General features: G+C 38.5%; 1 protein-coding gene across 4 annotated transcripts in view; it reads left to right on the top strand.

The window, feature by feature from the left end:
* SLC12A6 (solute carrier family 12 member 6) overlaps nucleotides 1-25,566 on the top strand; it is an 86,818-nt gene that overhangs the window by 18,085 nt on the left and 43,167 nt on the right. Inside the window, exon 1 of one of the 4 annotated variants that reach the window (XM_040492194.1) lies at nucleotides 2,375-2,657. The exons of the other annotated variants lie outside the window; for them this stretch is intronic. Within the exon in view, the coding sequence (XP_040348128.1) occupies nucleotides 2,534-2,657 (124 nt within the window). The 5' untranslated portion in view covers nucleotides 2,375-2,533. Of the gene's footprint in view, nucleotides 1-2,374; nucleotides 2,658-25,566 lie in introns of those variants that run through there. 4 annotated transcript variants of the gene reach the window in all.

Raw genomic sequence — 25,566 nt, forward strand, 5'->3', positions numbered from 1 at the left:
ATTTATTTATTTATTTATTTATTTATTTATTTATTTATTTATTTATTGAGAGAGACAGAGACAGAGAGAGCAGGGGAGGGGCAGAGAGAGAGGAAGAGAGAGTCCCAAGTAGGCTCAGCACTGTCATCACAGAGTCTGATGTGGGGCTTGATCTCATGATCTGGAGCTTATGACCTGAGCTGAAATCAGGAGTCGGCCACTTAACCAACTGAGCCACCCAGGCACCCCTGTAGCTTTTTTTTTTTTTTTTTAGGTGAAGTTTTCATACAATGAATAACACTAATTTGAAGTGAACATCAGCTAACTTTTGATGAATGCATACACCTATGGAATCCTAAACTCTAACAAGATGTAGAATATTACTATCACTCTGGGAAGTTTTCCTGAGTCCCCCTTCCCCCAGAGGCAGCCCTTGTCCTGGTTTGTTTGTTTTTGCACCATAGATTAGTTTTGCCTGTTGTAAAACCTCATATAGTTGGTTCATATATTGTGCACTCTTAAGGCTACTTTCATGTAGCATGATGTTTTGATATGCATTCAGATTGTTGCTTGTATCACTGAGTCATTCCTTTTTTTATCTGAATAGTAATCTTTTGTATGAATACATCATAGTTGGTTTACCCATTCTGCTATGGATATACATCTGGGTTGTTTCCAGGTTTTGGTTATTGTTCATAAGCTGTTATGAATATTCTTGGACAAGTCTTTTTGTGGGAATATGTTTTCATTTTGGGAGGATAAATACCTAGAAGTGCAATTGCTGAGTTATAGGGGAGAGTACTAGACTTTTCCCTAAATTGGGTGAACCAATTTACGCCAATATATAAAAGTATCTTTTGTTTAACATTCTCACCAGATTTGGTGTTTCCAGTCTTATCAGTTTTAGCCATTTGTGTGGATATGCAGTGGTACTTCATTGTGGTAGTTTATTGATGTTCGTAATAGTTCGTAATAGTTACGAAGACTTCTTAGGTGATAAACTTTTTTCCCCCCGTATAGTAGTAATTTGCAATCTTGGCTGCTTGTTTGAACCATCTGAGAGTGAGAAATAGGGGAGCTTTTAAAAGCCTTATTGCCCAGGCTCTACTCCAGAGCAATTAAATTACAGTATCTGGGATAGGACCCAGGCATCAGTATTTTGTAAATTTCCCCAGGTGATTCCAGTGTGCAGCTAAGATTACAAATCAGTGCTACATGGGAACCCATGAAATAAAATTTAGGGGCGTGTGTGTGTTTTCTTTCTGTGAAACTTCTATGTTGCTTACTAACAAGGGTATTACAGGTTTTTAGGTTGAGCTTTGCTGTTTACAAACTCTGTGACTTTGGGCAAGTTCCTTAGCCTAATGTTTCTGTGATGATTAAATGAAATCATAATGAAAAGTTTTTAGTGCAATGCAGAGTACAAAGTGGATCTTTAACAACTATTGGTTTCCTTTTCTTTTAGAAATGGTATAGGAATAAATGAGGATTATAAACAATCATTCCTTCTTTGTTAAATTTAGTGCAGCCTTATATGTCAGGTGTTACTAACAACAAAGCCCTTATATTCTATCATCAACATAGAGGTTACCACAGGGTTCAATGTACTGAAGTCCCTTATCAGTGCAGAGATAGACCTCATACTCTATAGTTAAAGCCATCAACTGAGCACTGGACACAGTTATGTGATAAAATATACCAAGATTTAAATATGTTACATGTGTTGAAGGAACCATACACCACCTAATCAGAGGGATTTTCTTTAATTTTTTTCTTTAAAACACGATGTTTAAACTCTGTACAAAAAAAAGTCTGAACTCTTTAAGAATATTTTGCTCTTTTAAACAAACTTGGACTTCGGGGAATATTAATGTCTGTTCTTGGAAGTTGTGGTATACACTACAGTATCTACAACTATGCGTTGTATAAAATATGTAGGCATTCATTGAATACTTGCTGAATGTTCTCATCGGAACCATAAGAAATTACTATTTTTCATATGCTTTGAAATAAAGCAACAACAGAAGCTTACAAATAGTTTGTTTCATTTCCTAAATTTATGTGGTGCCAGTTTCTCTTTAAAGAGGAAAGTTTGTACAATGAACTGTTCCCTAATCTTTCTCGTGTGAAATATGAGGGCAGAGGTTGAGATCACGACGTGCCACATAGGGATGGAAATAAGTGAAGGAAACGAGCGGGTGAGTACACAGTGGGCGGCAGGTCTTGAATTCTGCCCACTCGCAGCTTTTGGCAGCTCTGGAAAGGCGGTCTAAGAAGTTCTTGGGATTCTTGAGCTTAACAACCATAAGCAAGGGGTGGAGTGCTTAATCCTTTCGCGTGCATGATAAACACTGTGGAAGGCGTGTCTTCCAGCGTTCCACTCCCTTGGGGCTGTGGGTCACGTGAGCAGAAAGTACTTCCCTCTTCCCAGCCTTCGTCTCCCGTAGGCAGTGATTTGAGTGCGAAAGGGGCACAGTAAGGAAGAGGTAGGTAAGGAAAGTAGAGTGGAGGGCAGTGTAAATACAGAACGAGCACGGGATTTCTACGTGTAACAATGCCACACTTTACCGTGACTAAGGTGGAGGACCCTGAGGAGGGGGCAGCAGCTTCGGTCTCCCAAGAGGGGGCGACCAGCTTAGCAGAAATAAAAGCCCTGATTCAGCATTCAGATGAACTAGGTGAGTACTCAACTTGGGAGCTTCTGGAACCTGTGGGGTCTTTCCTGAAAGAAATGGTGACTAAAATACTAAAAATACCTCCTTAAGGATGGAGGGAAAGTATTGTGGTTAAGGTGTTTTTCAGTCAGCTGTTTCACTCCTTTGTGTATCTGATAACTTCTCTTTTTTCCCATTCTGGTTTATTTTCCCCACAATGAGTTCTGTGTTCATTACCTACAGGTGAAATTGAATCGGTGGCAGTGTATGAGAAGAGTTTTCAAGCAAAAAGAAAGGCACAGTAAAAGTTAATTATGCCGAATTTAAATTTTACCTTTTGCTGAGTTTAAAATATATCTGGAAAAGCACATAAAGGGGGAAAGCATGGCTCAGTAGTTTTGTACAGTGGACTCTGCACTTGTGCCTTCTCAGATTATCCAGTATTTTGCCTCAGTTTACCAGTTAAACATTAATTCAGTAGCAAATGGTCTAAGAATTCTTTAATAAAAGAAGTACAGTAGGTCATTATGGTGACTAGCATAACATCAGGTTTAGTAAATTTGATGAATGTCATTATCCCTATTATTTTCTCTAAATGGTAACAGTTAGAATTGCTGGCGGGATTGTGGTTTTGAATTTTTAAACATGCAATTAAAATGTTAGTTAATACTATATTAAAGATAGAAGTAGTTTGAAGCCCTTTATTTTTTTAAGTCTATAAATTTCACAGATTGTCAAAAAAAAAAACCTTCTCTAATATATGAATAAAGGCTAAGGAAATAAATAATCTCTCAAAATTCCATGAATCTAATTTTTCCTATAGCAAGTAACACATCATAATTCCTTTCTGTAAACTGTTTACTGTCTTCTGTCTTACCACGCCTGTATGAATTTTTAAGAATCTCTAACGTAAAAACAAAGGACTACAAAAAAACATTCTTCTTGTTTATTGTTTCCTTTTAGTGAGGAAATTTACTTGGGGGAGATATGATTTTATGGAAACTGTTTGCCAGGTTGTTTTCATTTTGCTGAACAGTCAAGGGTGGTAAATTGAAAGTAAGTTTAGCCTACTTTGAACTTGATTCTCCGCAACTTTAGCTCAAAGAAGTTAGGTTTTCTTCCCTGGATTGTGTGTGTTTGAAGTTACACTTTGTTAGTTGTTTACGTTTGCTGCCGTCAGATTTTAATCCCTTTAGGCTTTTGGCTTTGCTGTTGTCTTAATTAATTTCACAAGATGTAAACAAGTGAAGTCTATCTGCACCTCATTTTACTTCTCATTGTTTTTTATTTCCTTTCTTCACCACCTTTATTATTTCATCTTTACTGGTGCCATCATGTTTGGTGAAATCTGCTTTCCTCGGATTACAACAGCGTTGAAATCATTTAAACTATTAGCAACCACCTAGAAGAGCTGTAAAAAATTTTGATAGCAGCCAACTTTGTAATAAAATGACATTGCTAGGTTTAATTTATGTTTTTCCATAGTTATTGCTTTGGGCAAAGAAGTTACAGATATAATCTAACTTGAATTTAATAAGGCTTTTTATTTTGGCGTTTTCCATGACAGCCCGAAAGTGTCCACTTGAATGAACTTTTGTTTGGTAAGTGAACAACTGATGGGAATATATTACCTAAATTGTATTTTCTTTATTGTAGGGTTAAATTAGAGGGGAAGGAGGGAAACATATGGGAAAAACTTAATTAGAAGGGTTTTTTTGTTTTGGGTTTTGTTTTGTTTTTGGATTCTAACATTCTTGATGATAGATGGTGTTTTGGGAGCAGTTGCTTGAAATGTAGTAAGTTTTAGCCCCTTGGTCTTCTGAGTTAAAAAATCTCCTAAATTGATTGTGGTTTTGTGGCAAGCTAACACTAGCCAGTTGTATAACCAGTCACTTTTTTAATGTTTTTCTGTCTGTATCTGTGAGGAGAGAAAAATACGTAGTTTCATATAAATGGAACATATTTAGAAAGCAAATCATTCTTTACAATGTGTTTTTTCAGAGGTGAGATTTATTTGAACTAGGCATATAATTTGAGATAAAATAGAAATATGAGTATAGATATAATCTAAACTAATCCTAAGAAATACATTAATCCTTGGCATGCTGGCTACCAATCTAGTAGAACCTGCTTAATTTTGTTTTTTTTTTTTAATTTTTGTTTTTTAAGGTTTATTTATTTTTGAGAGAAAGAGAGTGGGAGCAGGACAGGGAGGCACAGAATCCGAAGCAGGCTCCAGGCTCTGAGCTGTCAGCACTGAGCCCAATGCGGGGTTCAAACTCATCAGCCGTGAGATCATGACCTGAGCTGATGTCGCGTAAGCCACCCAGGCGCCCCTGCTTAATTGGTTTTGAAAGGAAAAGCAGAAACTCAGACTCTCCCAACTAACATCTTTCTTGACTGCTTTCCTCTTTCCCTATCCAGTTTAGGTGCCCCATCCTATGTTTTCTCAGCAACCTGTCCATAGGAATTGTATGAACCATCCATATTACAATCACCTGTTACACTTGTCTTTCTTCCCCCAGTAGACTAACCGTAGTTCTTGAGGATAGAGACTTTGTCAGACATTTTTATATCTCCAGATCCAGGTGAATTGCACACAAGAGCCTATTGAGTGAATAGACCTTTTTCCTGCCTTTTTAATTCACTAAACACATGTTCAGTGCAAATATCATGCCAGGTGTTTTACCTTCTTTTTAAGGCTACAAATGCCTTAAGATCCCCACCAAAGGCAGCAGAATGGCTTTGGAGCCAGAGACCTGGCTTTGAATCCCAGTCCTACTAATTATTACTAATTAAAAGTAGTGATAATTTGTATTAATTATTATTAGAGTGACTTTTGGGCAAGTTATTTAACTTCTCAAAGCCTTACTTTGCTCTTTGATAAAACAAAAGGATATAGTAGGAATAACAGTACCTACTATACATGGTGGTTGTGAATTACATGGGAAAATGAATGTAAAGCACTTACTCCATGTGTGACACAGCATTCAAAAATAAGAGCCATCTTTTTTTTTTTTTTAATTTTTTTTCCAACGTTTATTTATTTTTGGGACAGAGAGAGACAGAGCATGAACGGGGGAGGGGCAGAGAGAGAGGGAGACACAGAATCGGAAGCAGGCTCCAGGCTCTGAGCCATCAGCCCAGATCCTGACGCGGGGCTCGAACTCAAGGACCGCGAGATCATAACCTGGCTGAAGTCAGACGCTTAACCGACTGCGCCACCCAGGCGCTCCAAGAGCCATCTTTTACTTACTGTGATTAGTCGTTTAATAAGAGCAAAAGGAAACAGCTTTGGGTACCAGATGATGGGGAGAATAATAATACTGCCTACAGGGGACCCTAGATGGGTATCTCAGAGGATGAGAACACCACTGATTCTTGAAGGGAGATCTAGAGAAGATTACAAGTAAGAGTAAAACAATAGGTATGAGAGGAAGGTAGAGAACCTGTGCAAAACAAAAGTTTAAGGCAGTTAGCACACTGGACATAAGGTGAAAAGGGCTAAGAGATGAGACTACTTAATGAAGGATTATCAGTTTCATCTTCTCCTCACTCTGTGGGAATAGTGGGTGTTAATGCCTTTTTAGAGCTACACCAGGCTGTCTGTGGACAGTAAGTGCATGCCTTGAGCAACATGGGAGTAGTAGCAGAGGCAGTATTCAAACTTGTAAGTTTTATGTGCTTCCCATCACACCATGATGGGAAGTCCTAGTTTTTTAAGAGTAAGTTACTTTATATCTTAATGTTCATGTGTCCACAGGATTTCATATGTCATCAGATCTGTGATGGGTTTTATAGGAACAACGCAATTGAATTTTACTATTTATTACATTTAATCAGGTGTAAATGTTTCATTCATTATGTATTTAAATGTTAAAATTGAGTTTGTTAAAGTGTTTCTGTGAAATAATTGTTCTTCCCCTCACTCCTCAGATCTTCTTATAGTGTCTACAGATTAGGCAGACTTCAGCTACTGAATTTACTTTCACTTGATATACACAGAGAGCAGATTGAAGATTTCTCCTTTCTTTGAAATAGGATTCTAAGGAAATGTTCAGAAACACACTTGTAACAGAAAAGAAAGGAACCTATATTGGTATTGAATAGCATGTCCAGATATTAACTGTCAAGTAATCCAGATGGTATGAGAGCATACTATGAGAGAGATTGTGTTATATAGAATTTAAATTTTATTAACCCACAAGAAGTTAGACTGCTATTAGTTCTGCTATTAGTGCTATTAGTACTTTCTTTACTGACTAACACTGAAATAAGTTGAAATAGACAACTGAAGAATTTCTTTGTGTTGATTTAAAAAAAAAAAAATCTTTTCTAGGGCACCTGGCTGGCTCAGCCAGTAGAGCCTGTGACTCTTGATCTCAGGGTTGTGAGTTCAAGCCCTGTGTCTGGTGTGGAGCCTGCTTAAAATAAAAAATTAAAAAAACCTTTTCTGTAGTAAAGATTTAAAGCTTTTTTTGTGTGTCCTTTTAACTATTCACGTGGGGCTTTTACAAAGCCAAATAACAAAAATTCACATCTGCTGTCTTAATATCCTCAGATACTAAGTTTAAAAGTTTATTAAGTTTAAGTTCAAAAGTTTATCCTTTTTATTTAAAAAAAATTTTTTTGTTGTTTTTGAAAGAGAGTGCGGGAGCAGGGGAGGGGCACAGAGAGAGAGAGAGAATCTTCAGCAAGCTCCACACCCAGCACAGAGCCTAATATGGGGCTTGATCTCATCATCTTGAGATTACCTTAGCTGAAATCAAGAGTTGGATGCTTAACTGACTGAGCCACCTATACACCTCTCAAAAGTTTATCCTTAAAGGTGACTCAGTGAGACATGTTTTTCTGCCTCCCTTCCTTACCCCTTATATTCCATCATCGTCAGAAAGAACACCTCCCTGAAATACTTTGCCAGTTCTTTTTACTATGTATTTTTATGCTGTACCTGAGACCTTAATACGAGAATACAAATTTGATTCTGAGTCTTTTCAGTTTTTTTACATCTTAAAACTTTGTTTAGATTGCTAACCTTTATATTACACTCTGGCAATATTGAACTCTTTCATTCCCTATTTCAGTATTCTTATCACCAGTTTTTTAGAGTCTTTCCCCAAATTTTCCTTGCTTAGTGTGCAATCCTCTGTATACCATCTGCTGCTTTTGCCCAACAGGGGATATAACAGATTGGAACTGATTTGATTCTGTAAAGATAAAATTTCTCCAAAAGATATATACATTCTTACTGCTTAATATTCTTATAATCTATACTCAAAGCAGCATTTAGTTTAGGATTATAAAAATGTTAAGTGTAGTTGTAGCATATTGTAAAATACTCAAAGTTTTCAAATTTCCGTCTGAATTTGGACATTTGGCATACGTTACAAAAATAGATTGTAAGCTGATAAACTTTAAAGGCTTTAGCATTTCTTGGTTTTGCCAGGTTGAAAGTGGCAATGATTTTACACTACAAAATGTCATCAACATTATAGTAGTAATTGTTGAGTACCTATTGTATGCTAAGTGTGTTACAAATATTGGCTTATTGAATCCTGACAACAGCCAAGACAGGCAATCATTATCAGCATTGTACAGGTGAGGGAATTTAGGTGCCAAGAAATTAGATAGGCTGTTAAAGTGGTAGATGGATAATTCAGACTAGAATCTCTGTGACTCTAAAGCCTTTTTTCTTTTCACCACACCACATTATCCCTCTAAACAGACACCTTATTTGTTTTCTCAACTAGGCTGTTCTATTTTCTCAGTAGTTCCTAATTCCTGTTAGGTTCTAAATCTTTTCTGTGTGTAGTTCTCAAAATTAATGGAAAGTTACTTGCTGCTTCTACGTTTTCATGTGCTGAATTTTTTTTTTTAATTTTGTGTAGAGTATTTCCAAATGTAGAATACTCTTACAAATGATGCTAAAAATTGAGAAGTCTGAACAAGCAATGAACCTAGTTTAACAATCCTTTACTAGTCCTCTGCTCCTCAGATTTCTTTTTCTTTTTTTTAATTTTTTTTTAATGTTTATTTTTTTGAGACAGAGAGAGACAGCATGAATGGGGGAGAGACAGAGCATGAACGGGGGGGAGGGTCAGAGAGAGGGAGACACAGAATCTGAAGCAGGCTCCAGGCTCTGAGCTGTCAGCACAGAGCCCGACGCCGGGCTCAAACTCACGGACCGTGAGATCATGACCTGAGCCGAAGTTGGACGCTCAACCGACTGAGCCACCCAGGCACCCCCGCTCCTCAGATTTCTAAGGAGATGTACATTTATCAGTGAGATAGGAATAAAGGCTTCATTAAAAACCAAATGTTAATGGTGGGCATAGGGATTAGTGAAATAATTTTCATGTAACTTTTAAGAATATACTGAACGTATGAAAGATGTGTTTATTTTAGCGTATTAGAAAAAGTTACATTTCGGGACGCTTGGGTGGCTCAGTCAGTTTAAGCTTCCGACTCATGTTCTTACGGCTCATGAGTTCAAGCTCATGTCAGGCTCTGTACTGACAGCTCAGAGCCTGGAGTCTGCTTCCAGTTCTGTATCTCCCTCTCTCTCTGCCCCTCCCCTGCTCACACTTTGTCTGTCTCTTGCTCTCAAAAATAAATAAACATTGGGGCAGATGGGTGGCTCAGTCGGTTAAGTGTCCGACTTCGGCTCAGGTCATGATTTCATGGTTCGTGAGTTTGAGCCCCCATATCGGGCTCTGCCTGGAGCTTGCTTCAGATTCTGTGTCTCCTTCTCTCTCTGCCCCTCCTCCACTGTGCTCTCTCTGTCTATCAAAATTGTATAAAAAAATTTTTTTTAACATTAAAAACAAAAAAAGAAAAAGTTATATTTCTTTTAATGGATCTTATTCTTTTTTTTTTTTAATTTTTTTTTCAACGTTTATTTATTTTTGGGACAGAGAGAGACAGAGCATGAATGGGGGAGGGCAGAGAGAGAGGGAGACACAGAATCGGAAACAGGCTCCAGGCTCTGAGCCATCAGCCCAGAGCCCGACGCGGGGCTCGAACTCACGGACCGCGAGATCGTGACCTGGCTGAAGTCGGACGCTTAACCGACTGTGCCACCCAGGCACCCCTTAATGGATCTTATTCTTAGAATGAAGCCAGGTGAAAACACAATTCTATTTAGAGAAAAATACTAACATAGGTAGAACATAGTAAAGATTGACTATGGTTGCATAAATAGTGTAAATGATTTTAATCTATTCCAAGCCCTCATATAGTGAATTAGATTTCCTTTCTTTTCCCATGGGTTCTTTCCAATGTGACATCTAACCTTTTGGTGACGAGATTTTTTTTTTTTTTTTTTTTTTTAGTTATTTTGGGAGAGATACAGAGAGAGAGGGAAAGCGAGCAAGAGCAGGGGAGATGCCGAGGGAGAGGGACAGAGGGAATCCCAAGCAGGCTCCCCACCGTCCGTGTGGAGCCTGACTCAGGGCTTGAACTCAGGAACCGTGAGATCATGACCTGAGATGAAACCATAGGCTTAGCGGACTGAGCCACCCAGGAGATTTTGATGGTGATTGTGAGAATACTGAGGGGTGCCTCGGTGGTTGAGTCTGTTGAGCATCCAACTTTGGCTCAGCTCATGGTCTCACAGTTTGTGAGTTTGAGCTCCACTTCAGGCTCTGCACTACAGCACAGAGCCTGCTTAAAATTCTGTCTCCCTCTCTCTCTCTTCTCCCTGGCTTGCTCTCTCTTTCTCAAAAAATAAATAAAAATAAACTTAAAAAAAGAATGGTGAACCTATAATAAGAGTCCTTTTAAAAAAGCTGTCTTTCTCTTTTCCCATCTTACTGCCTTTGTTCATATGTTTTTCATCTGAACTCTTCTCCTCTGCCTTCTGCTCCCTGTCTACCACAAAAATTGTGCAAACCCACATCATCTCAAGACCAGGCTCATACTCATTTCCTCCAAGATGAATTGCCTGATTTTCTATCCCAACTTTGATTATTGCATCAATCCACATTGATCAGCACATCACATATACTTTGCAATGTGGCCCAAACTTGCAATGGCTTTATAATTGTATCTTCAGCTGTATTGTGAATTATATGAGGGCTAGGGATAGTGTTTAATATATTTTGAAAGTTATATATTTTTATTTTATTATGGAAAATTTCAAACCTACAAAAGCTCAGTGACTTTCTGTTCATACCTCTTCCCTGTTGGTGTTTTACTTTACTTTTAGATGTTCTTTATATTTAGGAATATCATCTCTTTGTGATATAAATTGCAAATATTTTTCCCAGCCAATATTTCTTCTAAAGTTTTTTTTTGTTTTTTTTTTTTGTTTTGTTTTGTTTTGTTTTAATATTTATTCATTTAGAGGGAGAGAGAAAATAGAATCCCAGGCAGGTTCCATGCTCAGCACAGAACCCAACGCAGGGCTTGATCTCACAACCTGAGATCGTCACCTGAGCTGAAATCAAGAGTCAGATGCTTAACCATTTGAGGCACCCAGGCACCCCTCTTTTAAAAGTTTATTGAGGTATAATTGATGTAAAATACACTGCACATATTTAAAGTGTACATTTTGGTGAGTTTTGACATCTGTATATACCTCTGAAACAGTTATCATAACCAAGATAATAAACATTTCCGTTGCCTCCAAAAATTTCTCTGTATCCTTTTGTAAGCCACTTACCTAATTCTGTGCCTGGTCCCCAGGCAACCACTGATCTGCTTTCTGTCACTGTACATTAGTTTGCATTTCCTAGAATTTTCTATGAATGGAATCATACAGTATGTACTCTCTTTTGACTTTTACGTAACAGTTACTTTTACAATTCATCCACCTAGTCAATATCCTTCAAGTCCAAGTAACATTAAGATCTTCCTTATTTCTCAGAGCTTAACGTTAGGGCAGTAGTTGAAAATGATAGAACCCACAGATGTTTGGACTTAACAGAGTCTTTTTAAAAATTTTGACCTATTTGTCAGGATTTGAACGTTTTTAGTATTAGTCTGTAAACAGACCTTCCTTTTCAGAGTGGGTTCTGGGAAGGTGAAATCTCGCTATCCCTCTGTTCCTGATTCCAGCCTGTGTCTGCCTTATTTGAGCCAAATGGCCCCTGGATCCAATGAACAGTTAGGTGCAAGTGAGGCCTGGGCTTTGTGGGAGCTCTGTCAGGGAGGGGTGGCAAAGGACTTGTTCCTCAAGGGCTGGTCAAGAGCCTTGGGGTGAGGATAACAATGGCAGCTCCAAGAAAGAGCTTGGTTTGGTAGAGATCCGTGGACTCCTGGAGGCGAGAAGAAAGGGACAGAACCAGGGGACTGGTATCTATCTGTCTCCGAGACTGGGAGATGTAAGGATACCGGAGAGCTGGGAGGCTTCCTCCTGGGCCTCCGCAAGGCTGTCATCTTGCCCGCTGGACTGTCCCCTACAGGCATAGAGCCTGCTTTGTCTGTTCATTCTCTTGAGACTGCTACCACTTACTTGTGGTCCTCCAACAATGAAACCTAAGCTCTTCTGAGATCATAAAGGAAAAGAACCCATGTAGGGAAGCCAGGCAACCAGAAAGAGAAAAATCACTTAGAATAAACAATGTGGTAGACTAGCTAAAGAGAAATGCTGGGGGAGGCAGTAACTTGAATATGAAAATAATAGTATTTAAGGAAGTTCAAGTGAAATACAAAAAAAGACTTCACAGAGCAAAATATGTGATTTCGCAGCTAAATACTTACTATCATCTGACTCTCAATCCATGCACAGATACTTTTTTATCTACTATCTTCACTAAAATGTAAGCATTGTAAGCCCAGGAACTTTTTCTCTTGCATACATTGCTAATGTGTTGTCAACACCCAATGCCTAGAACACTGTCTTGCACATAGTAAGCACACAGTGCATAATCACTGAATAAAGGAGTAAGTGAATATGATCATTTATTGGCCTGGAAGATCAAATGGAAGAAATATTTCATAGCACAAAAATACAAAAGATTGAAAAAAAAGATAAGAAATTTGGAGGGTAGATTCAGAGCACCTAATGTGGTTTATATTAGTTTGAGAAAAAGGAACGAATGGAGGAGAAGCACTAATTAAACAAATAGAAAAAAAACTTCCTGAGTTAAAGACTTTAACATGCAGAAAGTAGTTCCAGGGAAGACGAGTGATAAAAAACATACTTAGGGTTATCCTGATAAATTTTTTGATATCTACGGATTCATCTTAGAGGCTTCCAGATAAAAAGGATGGTATACCTATGAATTGTCAGACTGGCATCATAATTCTAATCCACAGAACTGGAAATTAGGAGACAGTGGAAGAGTATCCACAGATCACCAAGAAAAAAAGACTGTTAATACCCAACCCCTATTTCCAGTGAAGATATCCCCACTATAAGGGGGAAATGAGTTACATAGTATGAGAAAATTTAGAGAATGTTACCACTTTAACCCCTCTGAGAATATTTAAGAAAGGTTTTTAACCAAATAAATGAGCCGGAACAGAGATCACAGGGTGAAAGGAATAGAAATAGTAGAATGACAGACTCTCCTGGGAATGTGTTGTGTAAATGCTAACCAAAAGGGACATGCTTCAAGGAACAATAATTGCAATGTAGAAGTACTAAATGAGTCAAAGCAAAACCTCAAAATTGTGTGTGTGGGGGGCGGGGGTAAAGGGGCAAAAGCTTTCCAAAGGGAGATGAGGAGAGGAACAAATACCAGTAGGCACATGTAAAGCTGCTCAACATCATTAGTCATCGGGAAATGCATGTCAAAACCACAATGAGATACCACTGCACATCCACAAGGATGGCTCTAATAAGAAGGTGGACAATAACAAGTGTTGACAAAGATGTGAAAAAATTGAAACGTTCATATACTTATGGTGGGAACATAAAATGGTATAACCACTTTGGAAAACAGATTGCCACTTCCACAAAAAGAAATAGTTACCATATGGCCCGTGATTCTACTCCTAAATATATACCCCCAAAGAAATGAGAGTATGTATCTACCCAGAAACTTGTATGGGAATGTTCATAGCAGCATTATTCACAATAGCCAAAAAGAGAGAAATAACCCAAATGTTCACTAATTAATAGATAAATAAATAAAATGTGGCATATCCACATAATGGAATATTATTTGGCAATAAAAATCAGGTTAAGTACTGATACATCCCATAGTATTGGCGAACCTTGAAAACGTTACGCAAAGTGAAAGAAGCCAGTCACAAAAGACCACATTTTACATATTCCATTTATATGAGATGTCCAGAATAGGCAAATTTAGGAAACAGAAAGTAGTAGCTACCAAAGTGGTAGCTGTGGACTGAATAATGTGGGGGAATGAAGTGGAGATTACTCATGGGTATGGGGACCAAAATATGCAATTAGATTGTGATGATACTTGCACAACAGTGTGAACATATTAACATTGAATTGAACACTTAATGTGTGAATTTCATGGCATGTAAATCATACCTCAATACTTTTTTTTTTTTAATGTTTTTAAATGTTTATTTTTGAGAGAGGAAGCAAGAGCATGAGCGGGGAGGAGCAGAGAGCAAGGGGTACACAGAATCTGAAGCAGGCTCCAGGCTCCTCACTGTCAGCACAGAGCCCGATGCAGGGCTCAACCCACAAACCGTGAGATCGTGACCTGAGCTGAAGTCGACACTTAACCGACTGAGCCACCCAGCCCCGCCACTCAATAAAACTTTTTAAATAAAATGACGAAGTACCAATATGTGCAAAACTTGCAGGAATCTCCAAGGCCTTGTGCTGAATGAAAGAAGCCAGTCTCAAAAGGTTATATACTATAAGATTACATTTATGTACTTTTTTAATTATGGAAGATCATGACACATTTATTAATCAAAACATGTTTGTGTGCATGTGTTTATTCACATACATACTATAAAAACAATGTTTCTTAAAATTTTAATATACAACATTTACAGCAGTTGTTTCCATTTTAACTTCTCTTTATGTTTGAAAATTTAGAAAATGTTAAATTTAGCTTGCATTAAGCAGTTAGCCTTTGTGACATGAAATCAGTACAGGGTCTTAAAATATCAGAAACGTTTACTGTATCCTCTTAGTCCACATAACACGAATTTTTAGCTCCTTAGTTCTTAGCTCTTTAGCTCCTTAGAATTTGAGTGTTTGTGTCAATTTCCTACCCTCCTTGTTAAAGAGGTAGTCTATATGGATAGGCTTGGTCTTCGAATACCATCTATTAAAATGAAGGAAACATGAAATATCTTTTTCTAGAGTGAAATAATTTGGGTCACCCACAATGCCAAAGAAGGATATAAGGTATCAAGAGTCTTGAATGTTCGCAACAATCCCCAAATCCTAAGTAAGAATTATTTCTTGGTGAGATTTTTCTGTTTTATTAACTGTGTAAGTTCTGCCCTCTTTGTGGATTTGGCTCAGGAAATCATCTTTCTATGATACTGTGGGCTTTTACTAAATCTGCTTTCTGCTATTATGCTTGCTGTCTCCCAAATTTTACTGGGTGTTAAAATCACAACTCTCTTCTTCATAGATGAGTTCTTCAACTTTTGGTGGGTTTACTCCTATAAATATATTTCCTCAAGGGTCTCTATTAATCTAATGCTTATGCTTAGCATATACATCAGAATTTGAAGGATGTTGCTGATGAGCATCCAGCACTGGCGGCAGATGTGCCTGTCTAACCTAGTGTCTCCTGCCACATCTTCTGCCTCTTAGAGCCCATTGCCCCCCAGTGCCATCAGTTTCTCCGCTGCCAACATGCGGCTGTCCCTGTCCCTGTACCACAGCAGGCCCCTGCTCCAAGAGTTGGGCTTGCGTGGCCTCAAGTCAGGATGAGACTTGACTGGGCCTGGTTCTTGGTCTCCTCCAGCCTCAGCTACTTGCCTGCAGGCTGCTGTGGTCTTGCCACCTCTCTTTAAACCAAGTCTGATGGGTCAGAGGGAGGATTGCTAAGTGAATTATCATACATTTTTTCAGGGCTTGGGTATAGTGTTCTCTGCTCCCATTGACTCCGCATTTTTACTACTTCCCATCTTCCTTCCCTTTCTTTCCCTAGTGTCTAGATTGGTTGGGGAAGACTGCGTTACAGCATTGCAGCCATAGTTCTTTCAATGATTTTTTTTTTTCTCTGTTTCCTTCTTTGGTTGCACTTTGTCGTGTTCACTGTTATTTCCAGGACGATTTCAGTTCCTCTCTCTTTACATTGACTTTTAGGAAAACATATCCTTTATGTTCAACTCTGTGTTTTTATGATGACTTTAAAATTTTTATTTCCATAACTTTTACTGAAACTAGTCCTGAATTTCTATCTCTAGATATTTTTCTTTGAAATCAGCTCATCATCAATTAACATACATTGAGTATTTTATAGCATGTACCAAGCTCTGTGTTACAAAAAGCTATAATCGTCACAGCAACATCAAAACAAAGTTCTTGCCCTCAAAGCACTTAAAATGGGGTAGATAGGACCCTGCCCCTGCCCATCCCCCACCCCTCCCAGTGCTCAACCCTCAACCCTGGATTCACTCACTGGGCCTCCTCTCATTCTCTTTTCCTTAAAAACATTTTTTTTTTCATTGAGTTTTTACTCTCAGTCTTGGCAGCTGTGTTGCTGGGGTGGGGACACGGGGATGGTTATCTCACAGCTATGAAAATTGGTGCCACCATAGGGGCGACTGGGTGGCTCAGTCGGTTAAGCATCTGACTTCGGCTCAGGTCATGATCTCACAGTTCGTGAGTTCCAGCCCAGCGTTGGACTCTGTGCTAACAGCTCAGAGCCTGCAACCTGCTTCAGATTCTGTGTCTCCTCTCTCTCTGCCCCTACCCCGCTCATGCTCTGTCTCTCTGTCTCTCAAATAAATGTTAAAAAAAAAAAAAAAAAAAGAAAATTGGTGCCACCAAACATTACCATTTCCAACTTCAACCGTACTGTTAACACTATTCAGAAATTCTTCTCAGTAATCCTAGTTAGCCTCCTTTCTCTCAAGTTCTTTCTCAAGAAAGAAATATTTGGGAGATGCGGGGCTCAAATTCACGGACCGCAAGATCATGACCTGAGCTGAACTTGGACACTTTTAACCAACTGAGCCACCCAGACGCCCCTAGAACATTCCAACTTAACAGCCTCCTTAAGACTGAGTTCAAACTTCACTTCTTCCTTAATGGCTTCTCCATTACATTCTTCAGAGAATAAATGTATTGTATACACTTTCATATCTCTTTGTACCTCTATTATATAGTGTTTTAATTGCCATTATTTAATTGTTTTACCATATGTGCTATAAATCCTTAAGGGTAGCTACTATGTTCTGTTGTTGGTGTATCCCCTATGCCTGTCATATAGTCTTGACACTTACAAGTGCTTAGTAAATATTCTTTGAATTAATAGTTGGTTAATGAAAAGATCATACGAGACAGTATATGCCCAACAGTTCAGAAGAGAGTTAAACCTGATAGAAAATTAAACCTCAGGGTAGGCCTACGCCAAGAAGCTCTTGAGTTGGCCCTTTGAAGGATGTAGAAGTCAGGTAAGTAGAAAAGAAAGAAAAGGAAATTTTCAATGGAAATTGGTTTAATCAGAGATGTGTATTTCTAGAATCAGGGCTCACAAAGCATTCCAGAGTGTGGAGCAGAGGGTTCATGACTAAGAACAGCAAATGATAAAGTTAGAGAGAAGTAAGACAGTGTTAGATTATAAACAGACCTGAAAGCTAGGGTGAGGTTTTTGGAGCTCATCCTGTAAGCCAAGGAATCCAAATAAGTAAACCAGTGTCTATGTATTGGTATTTAAACCAGTAGCTTCTGCCGTTGCCACCCTCATGCCTGGGCTGAGAATTCACAGTAGGAATGGAGGCAGAACCTCCAAAGGCGCCCCTTTCCTTTTCTTGGAGGGACTTGAACCAGTACCGCTCACATGATGTCTCAATATAAATAAGTGAGAATGATCATTTTTTTTTAATTTTTTTTCAACGTTTATTTATTTATTTTTGGGGGGGGGGGACAGAGAGAGACAGAGCATGAACGGGGGAGGGGCAGAGAGAGAGGGAGACACAGAATCGGAAACAGGCTCCAGGCTCCGAGCCATCAGCCCAGAGCCCGACGCGGGGCTCGAACTCACGGACCGCGAGATCGTGACCTGAGCTGAAGTCGGACGCCCAACCGACTGCGCCACCCAGGCGCCCCGAGAATGATCATTTCTTAACAGAATGGTTGGGGACACCTGGCACAGTCATTAGGAGAACTTTGAAAGTGTTTTGGTTTTAAAGCAATGAAACAACCTGATAAAGGCAGAATTTTAGGATTATTAATATGAAGGAAAATGCAGGATTGTTTGAAGATGGGAGAATTGGTGGCAGGGGGAATAATTGATCATCGAAATAAGCTATTTCAATGGTCTGGACTGGAAAGGATGAGAATTTAAATGATGGCAGTGTAGTGGAAGAGATTGGTATAGAAGCCACAATTGACCGGATTTTTGGTTAATGAGGGAAGGGGAAGAATCAAAAGTTGGTAACACATATGCTGACCAGTTCTTCTTACCCACTTGTTTTTTTTGGGGGGGGTGGTGGTCAATGACAACAGCATTCTTCTTTCCTGTCAATTTACATGGATGTTATATATTCGGTACACTATATTTGTATGTATGGTATTATAGGCTAATATATTCTATATCATTATGTGTTCTGTTATATACTTAATATTATATAAAGGTATATTATTAGGTATAATAATTCCTATTATATCTCTAGAACTTCTCCATTATCTATGTCCTGCCTGCTAATCCCTCTGTCTAGAATGTCTCTCCTCCATTTCTCTCACCCTTTTGCTTTTTGATAAACTATCCATTCTTCGAGATTTAGCTCACGTATTTCCTTGACACCATCCCTGACTGCTTTGTTTTCTTTCCTTTTTGATTCCCACAGTATTTGTACCTACACTTGAACAATTATTTTTATTGTTTCATAATTGCATAACTCCTCTCCAAACTTCTTGAGAAGAAAGGGTCATCACTCTTTTGGTATCTGTAGTGCCTAGCACAGTACCTAATATATGGTAGGCAAATTTCAGAGTATTGGTTGAATTAATAATAACAGCTATTCATTATTGCTATCCTTTTAAAAAAAAAATTTAATGTTTATTTACTTTTGAGAGAGAAAGAGAGCGTGTGCACACAAGTGGAGGAGGCGCAGAGAGAGGGAGACACAGAATCTGAAGCAGGCTCCAGGCTCTGAGCTGTCAGCACAGGGCCCAGTGCAGAGCTTGAACCCATGAACTGTGAGATGATGACCTGAGCTGAAGTCAGATGCTTTGCCCACTGAGCCACCCAGGCGCCCCTCCTTATGCTATCCTAGAGACCATGTTAGAGGTGGTTGTTAGCACATGGATATATTACAGTGGTCTGATAACAATTACGCCTGCCTGTCTCTAATAATTTGGCATCCATTTCATTTTGCATATTGCATTTATTTCCTTGTCTAAAACACTGCTTTCATTTTGAGACTTCTGTGTAGAGAATTTCAGTTGTTTTCCATCTGCTTTAGACTCCCAAGACTTGCTAATATGACCCAACCCAAAGCAGACCATCCCAGACATGTGCCATATTTATTCTCCTCCTGTGATTTTGAGTTCTCCATGATTGTTTTTTAAAGTTTGTTTATTTATTTTGAGAGAGACAGAGACAGCATAAGTTGGGGGAGGTGCAGAGAGAGAATCTGCACTAGTAGTGCAGAGCCTGATGTGGGGCTCGAACCCACGAAACCACGAGATCATGACCTGAGCCGCGATCAAGAGTCGGATGCTTAACCAACTGAGCCACTTGGGCGCCCAGAGTTCTCCATGATTTTTAAAGGTTTTAAAAGATCTACTTAAAGCTTATACTTCCTTGATCTATGTTGCTTCTCTACTTCTTTGGAACCTTAACAGCACTAAAGGCTATACCACAGGTTATTGGCTTTACCTCCTTGGGCAAATCATTCCAGCTTTCTCTGAGCTAGTTTCTTCTGGAACATGGGAATAATTTTTCCTGAGAGGGTTGCTGTGATTTGGTGTGATGAGAGTAGAAAATGTTCCCTTAAATGGAGTCATTTAGAGATTGCCTTTATAATGTTTCCATTTTTATGTATCATCTTTGCATTTATTTAATGTTTTTTCTTAAATTGAGTGACTGATTTTCTAGTTTCCTTTACAAAAGGAACTTTATCATTAAATGAAATACCAGAGTGTTTGCCACTCTATAAATAGAGAATAAACTAAAAATAGGTATAATATAAATGGCAGTAATCTTGCTAGATACTGTTGCCAAGCAGAGGCTCTCAGCCTGTCAAAAAAAGAGATCAAGGAGAGAGTTTCATCTTACTGGGATAAGTTATGTTTTTTAATGATCACTGTGCCACACATTAGATACCTATTTTTCTGATTTGTAATTATTGCATAAATACCTTGTTATAATTTCTTTTACCTTATTTTATTCCTAATATATTTTTCTGGATAATGAAGGGTTGACTATATTATTAATACTCATTCTTGTACCTACATTTTATGGCCAGTATCATGTAATAGAAAAATCAGAATCCAGGTTCAAGCCAGTCTTTGAAATGTACACTCAGTATATACCTTGGCCAAACCGTTGAGCCCAACTTAGCTTTTGCTTATTTGTTTGTTTCACAGAATCATCATGGGAATCCAATGAAATATGGGAAGACATTTTAAAAGCTGTTAGATGTTACTAAATGTGAAGTACTACTACCATTCTTTCTTTAGTTTCTTATTTTGAACTTGACCCTTCAACTAGATTGTGAGTTGTGAGCTGCTTCATGTCAGGAAATACCGTACACTCATTCTTTTATTCCTCACAGTATCCAAACACAGTTTTAGGTGTGTTTAAAACTTACTGAGTTACATTATTTATTCGAATAGGAGTCATATTAGTAAACTTGTACTGGGAATGTAACACAGATGCTCCTGGACAATTACTATTGTAATTATTTTATCAAAAAATTCCAAATCCTATGTTAATGCATATTTAGTCCAAACTATAAATGTATTAAGTTTGAAATAAGACAAGTGACTCAAACTATTAGTATCACAATTTTAAGTCAGTGTGTAGATCAGTCCAAGGATTCACCTGTGTTAACTTTTGCATTTTTCTAAGTACTGCTGTACTGCAAAATGTTTAAAGTTCTAAGAAATATCCCCAGCTACCTAAATTCTAATTTAATCAGTTATTTCTCTTAAGGGTCATTCCATGGCTCATCTCAATTTCCTTTTTTTGATTATTTTTTTTTTTACTTTAGAGAGAGAGTGCAAGTGTGGGAGAGGAACAGAGGGAGAGAGAGACAGAATCTCAAGCAGGCTCCATGCCCAGCATAGAGCTCAATGCAGGGCTCGATCCCACAACCCTGGGATCATGACCTGAGCCAAAATCACGAGTCGGACACTCAACCAACTGAGCCACCCAGGAGTCCCATCAGCTCAATTTTCTTAATAGTTACCATTTAATGAGCGTCTACAGTCTGTAGTCCTCACGGTAATTTTCTGTAGTGTAGTATTCCTGTTGCATAGATAGTAAATTACAGCTAAGGAGTATTAAATCATTTTGGCAATTACATGAATAGCGTATACAGAGCTAGGATTGCACCTGAGCTTTATCTGCTTCCAGATCCTATGTTCTCTTTTCACTGTGCCTTATTATTTGCTCCAGAATAGCTGCACAGCTGTCACAGTATGCCTCCCCTGACCCACTCCACTCAAGATCGCTCTTCTCCCTGTCTCCCACAACTCAGGAAACGGCATCTCTTTTCGTCTCCTTGCTCTTAGAAGAATCTTCGACTCCTTTCTCCCCTCTGCCCCCAGTCCCGACCATCTCCAGTCCATCAGTATGTTAACCTTGTGAACCCTTCCTTTAAAACATACCCAGCCTCTGACCACTTCTCAGCAGCTCTGATAATTCTGACCTGATCCAGGCTACCATTATCTTTCTTGGACCATTGCAAAAGCCTTCTATTTCCTCTTCCTCCCTTGCCTCCTGCAATCTGTTCTCCAGACAACAGCTAGAGTGATTGTGTTAAAGCATAAATCAAAACCTCCCAATGGTTTCCTAGCTCACACAAAGTAAAACCCAAAGTCCTTAATGTGTCCTACAAGGCCCCATGTGATGTATGCCTCCTTCTCCACCACACACGTCCATCTCTTATCCCGTGTCCTATCACTTTTACCCTGCCACCTTGCTGTTCATTGAACATGCTAACATCACCTGCTTCAGGGTTTTTGCACTATTTCCTCTGCCTGGAGTGTTCTTCCTACAGATATGTGTATGCCTAGATGCCTCACTTCAAGTTGCTGGCCAAATGTGAATTTTTTATTATTTTTTTTAATGTTTATTTGAGAGAAAGTGTGCACATGAGCGAGCATGAGTAAGGGCGGGGGGTGGGGAGAGAATCCCAAGCCAACTTGACACTGTCAGTGCAGAGTCCACCACCAGAGGACTCAGCCTCATGAACTGTGAGACCGTGACCTGAGTCAAAATTAAGAGATGGATCCTCAACCAACTGAGCCACCCAGGAGCCCCCTGAAATACATTTTTAATTTTCTTGTTTTTTTTTTTTTTAAGTGTATTTATTTTGAGAGAGAGACCAAGTGGGTGGGGCAGAGAGAGAATCCCAAGCAGACCCTTGCACTGTCAGCACAGAGCCCCACACAGGGCTCAAACTCATGAGCCATGAGATCATGATCTGAGCCAAAGTCGGACACTTAACCGACTGAGCCACCCAGGTGCCCCATGAAATACTTTTTAGACTCAGTATCTAAACTAGTACACAAACCATCCCCCCTGCTGATCCTTTGCATTCTCTTACTCTGCTTTTTTGGTTTGTTTTATAACTCCTCACTCTTGACATATATGTTGCTTTTTGATCATGTAAGCTCTTGATGGCAGGGATTTTGCTACTGCATTTCTAGTAATTAGAATAATGTTTCATATGTAGAAGATGCTCAAAAAATTTTATTGAGTAAAAGATGAACTGTAGATTTAGAGTAACATGGACATTGTCTCTAAAGACTAAAGAGTTCTTCTGGAAGATAACATCACTCTCTCACCATGGATTTCACCATCTTGAGTACAGTCATTACCATATCTTCCTAAGATTTCTGCAGTAGACTCCCAGTTACTTCCCCCATTTTTGCTCTTGTTCCTTCCACAATCCATTCTTCAACCAGCAGCCTGCATCTTTTAATTTAACCAGACTTGTCTTGCTGCTATTTAAAACCTTCCCAATGGGGCGCCTGGGTGGCTCAGTCGGTTAAGAGTCCGACTTCAGCTCAGGTCATGATCTCGCAGTCCGTGAGTTCGAGCCCCGCGTCGGGCTCTGTGCTGACAGCTCAGAGCCTGGAGCCTGTTTCAGATTCTGTGTCTCCCTCTCTCTCTCACCCTCCCCTGCTCATGCTCTGTCTCTCTCTGTCTCAAAAATAAATAAAACGTTAAAAAAAAAATTTAAAAAAACCCTGTCTTACTAAAAAAAAAAATAATAAATAAATAAATAAATAAAACCTTCCCATTGTTTCACCTCACTTTAGAGTAAAATTTACACTCTTTACCACGGTCTGCGATACTCCGGCATGTATCTGCTACCTAGTTTGAAGACTTTTTTTTTTTTTTAAACCACTTTCTTACTCATTGTGCTTTAGCTACATTAATGTTTCGCAAACATGCCAAGCTTATTCCCATCTTTGGGCGTTTGCATGGCTGCTTCTCTGCCCTGGTCAGTCTTCTTCAAGATCCTCACATGTCTGTCTCCTTTACGTGTAGATCTCATCGTAAAGGTTAACTCCTCAGAAAGTGAGGCCTCAGGCCATTACTGTCCAGCCGATCCAAAATAGCCTCTCTATTCACTTTTGTTTTATTTATTTTTATTTTAGAGAGAGAATACGCAAGCAGGGAAGAAAGAGAGGGAGAGTGAATGAATGAATCTTAAGGAGGCTCCATGCTCAGCACAGAGCCCAACACAGGGCTCGATTCCATAACCCTGGGATCATGATCTGAGCCAAAATCAAGAGTTGGATGCTCAACCAACTGAGCCACCTAGGTGGTCCTCTATTTACTCTTTGGCTTTTGATAAATGTTATAAAGAAAATAATCTTTATTATTTTCTTTTGTTCTTTATCTTCTCATGTCTGCTTGAGAACAGAAAATTTGTCTTTCTTATTTACTGCTTAATCTTCAGCACGTAGAACCATGCCTAGGACTTAATTAGTCATATACTTGAAATCAGTGAATGAAGATTTGTAATGGTCATCTGGCACTTCATAAAAATGCAGAATCTCAGGTTTTTCCCATAAGATCAAGTTATTAGGGTTACTTATGTGACCCAATTTAGCAAATAACTCCACTTTAGCAAATAACTCCAGATGATTCTTTGGACTGGGCAAATTTGAAGGATACTGCTTTAACAGAACTATTGCTAAGTGAATGAATGAATAAATGAGAATGATAATTCAGGGAGTTATCTTTTAACCTTAGTATATTGATATGAATGGGTTGAATGTTTCCCAAAGTGTATACAATAGAAAACTAATTACATAAGATGTTTGATGAAAAATGAGTTTTGGTTTTCTGATGTATTTAAGTATGCCAAATATTCTTCTTTTGAAGATTAGGTAGGCAGTCATTAGCATATCGAAGCGTCTGAGAAATTAAACATTATAGGAAGCTACTTGACTGTTACATATATTTGCCAAGTTATTTACCATCCCTGCCCCCAATCATTTTGTCACCAAATCTGTATTAATATACTAAGAAATATACACAGTACAAGAAGTACAGTCCTTGGTTCCCTGCTACCATAGCTTATTCTCTCCATGGCTAGCTGTCGACACAGTTCACTTGCATGACTGATAGTTTGGACAAAACTGTAAGTCCTAGCAGAAATTATCTATTTTGGCAGAACTATATTCTAAATATCTTCTTAAAATTATGTTCTTATTATAATAAAAATTCAGGTAAGGATCTTTTGACTGTTGGATAGACTAGAAACATAAAGAACTAATAATTTATTAACTTTTGTATGCATTACTTTACATTTCCACCTTACAGCTAAATTATTTCACCAAGATTGCTTTATGTTTTTCACCCATCTATTTAAGCCCAGTTAATCACATGTAAATATTTCTATGTCACTCTGGTCTCATTGCAGTAAGTTCAAAATGTATATAAGGAGGATATGCTTCTTCAGATTTTACCTTATTTCAACTTGTTTTCATCCTTGGGTTCCCCACCACAATAAGTAACCATATAGACAGGCAGAATCTAAGTGTGAAATGTTAGAGTAAGTGTTCCGTTTTTAATCAGCTTTGCCTAACTGAGTCAAAATGGTTTTTCTTGGTGCTAAGAAACTTTGGTTTTTTGAAAGTTGGAGTCCAGAAAATTAAAGAATGTGTTAAGGCTGGTGCTTTCAGATATTTTGTATCCTGAAATAGGTTTTTGAAGTGTGTCTAGATAATATAGACAGTAGCATAATAAGCTAATTGTCCTCATGTGTATTCACTTGGTCGTGCCCACTTCTTTTCTAAAATAATTAGGCCTAACAGTTCCCATTATTGATTGTGTTTTTTAATGAAATTACTAATTCTATCTTTAGTAAAGACTAAAGCCTACACTGAGTTTTAGATGCAAGATACAGGCTAGCTTTTATTTGCTTCAAATTCTCTACCAAGAATGGTAGATGAAGTGATTAAAGGCTATTGCTATGGGCAAACCAAGGGAGATAATTAGGCTCTTCAGAAAAACTATTTACAGAGGCAGTTTTGCAAGCGAGTACCACCCACAATCATTTTTCTCTCTATTCTTTAAGGCATATGGTAAGAAACTAAATAAAATCTCCACTCTTTACCATTTACCCAGGATAAAATTATTGAGCAAGTGCCCATTTGTAAAACTACTATATCATTACTGTT

The sequence above is a fragment of the Herpailurus yagouaroundi genome, unplaced genomic scaffold, assembly GCF_014898765.1.
Source record: "Herpailurus yagouaroundi ecotype Mexico unplaced genomic scaffold, PumYag 184, whole genome shotgun sequence".
Taxonomy (NCBI): Eukaryota; Metazoa; Chordata; class Mammalia; order Carnivora; family Felidae; genus Herpailurus; species Herpailurus yagouaroundi.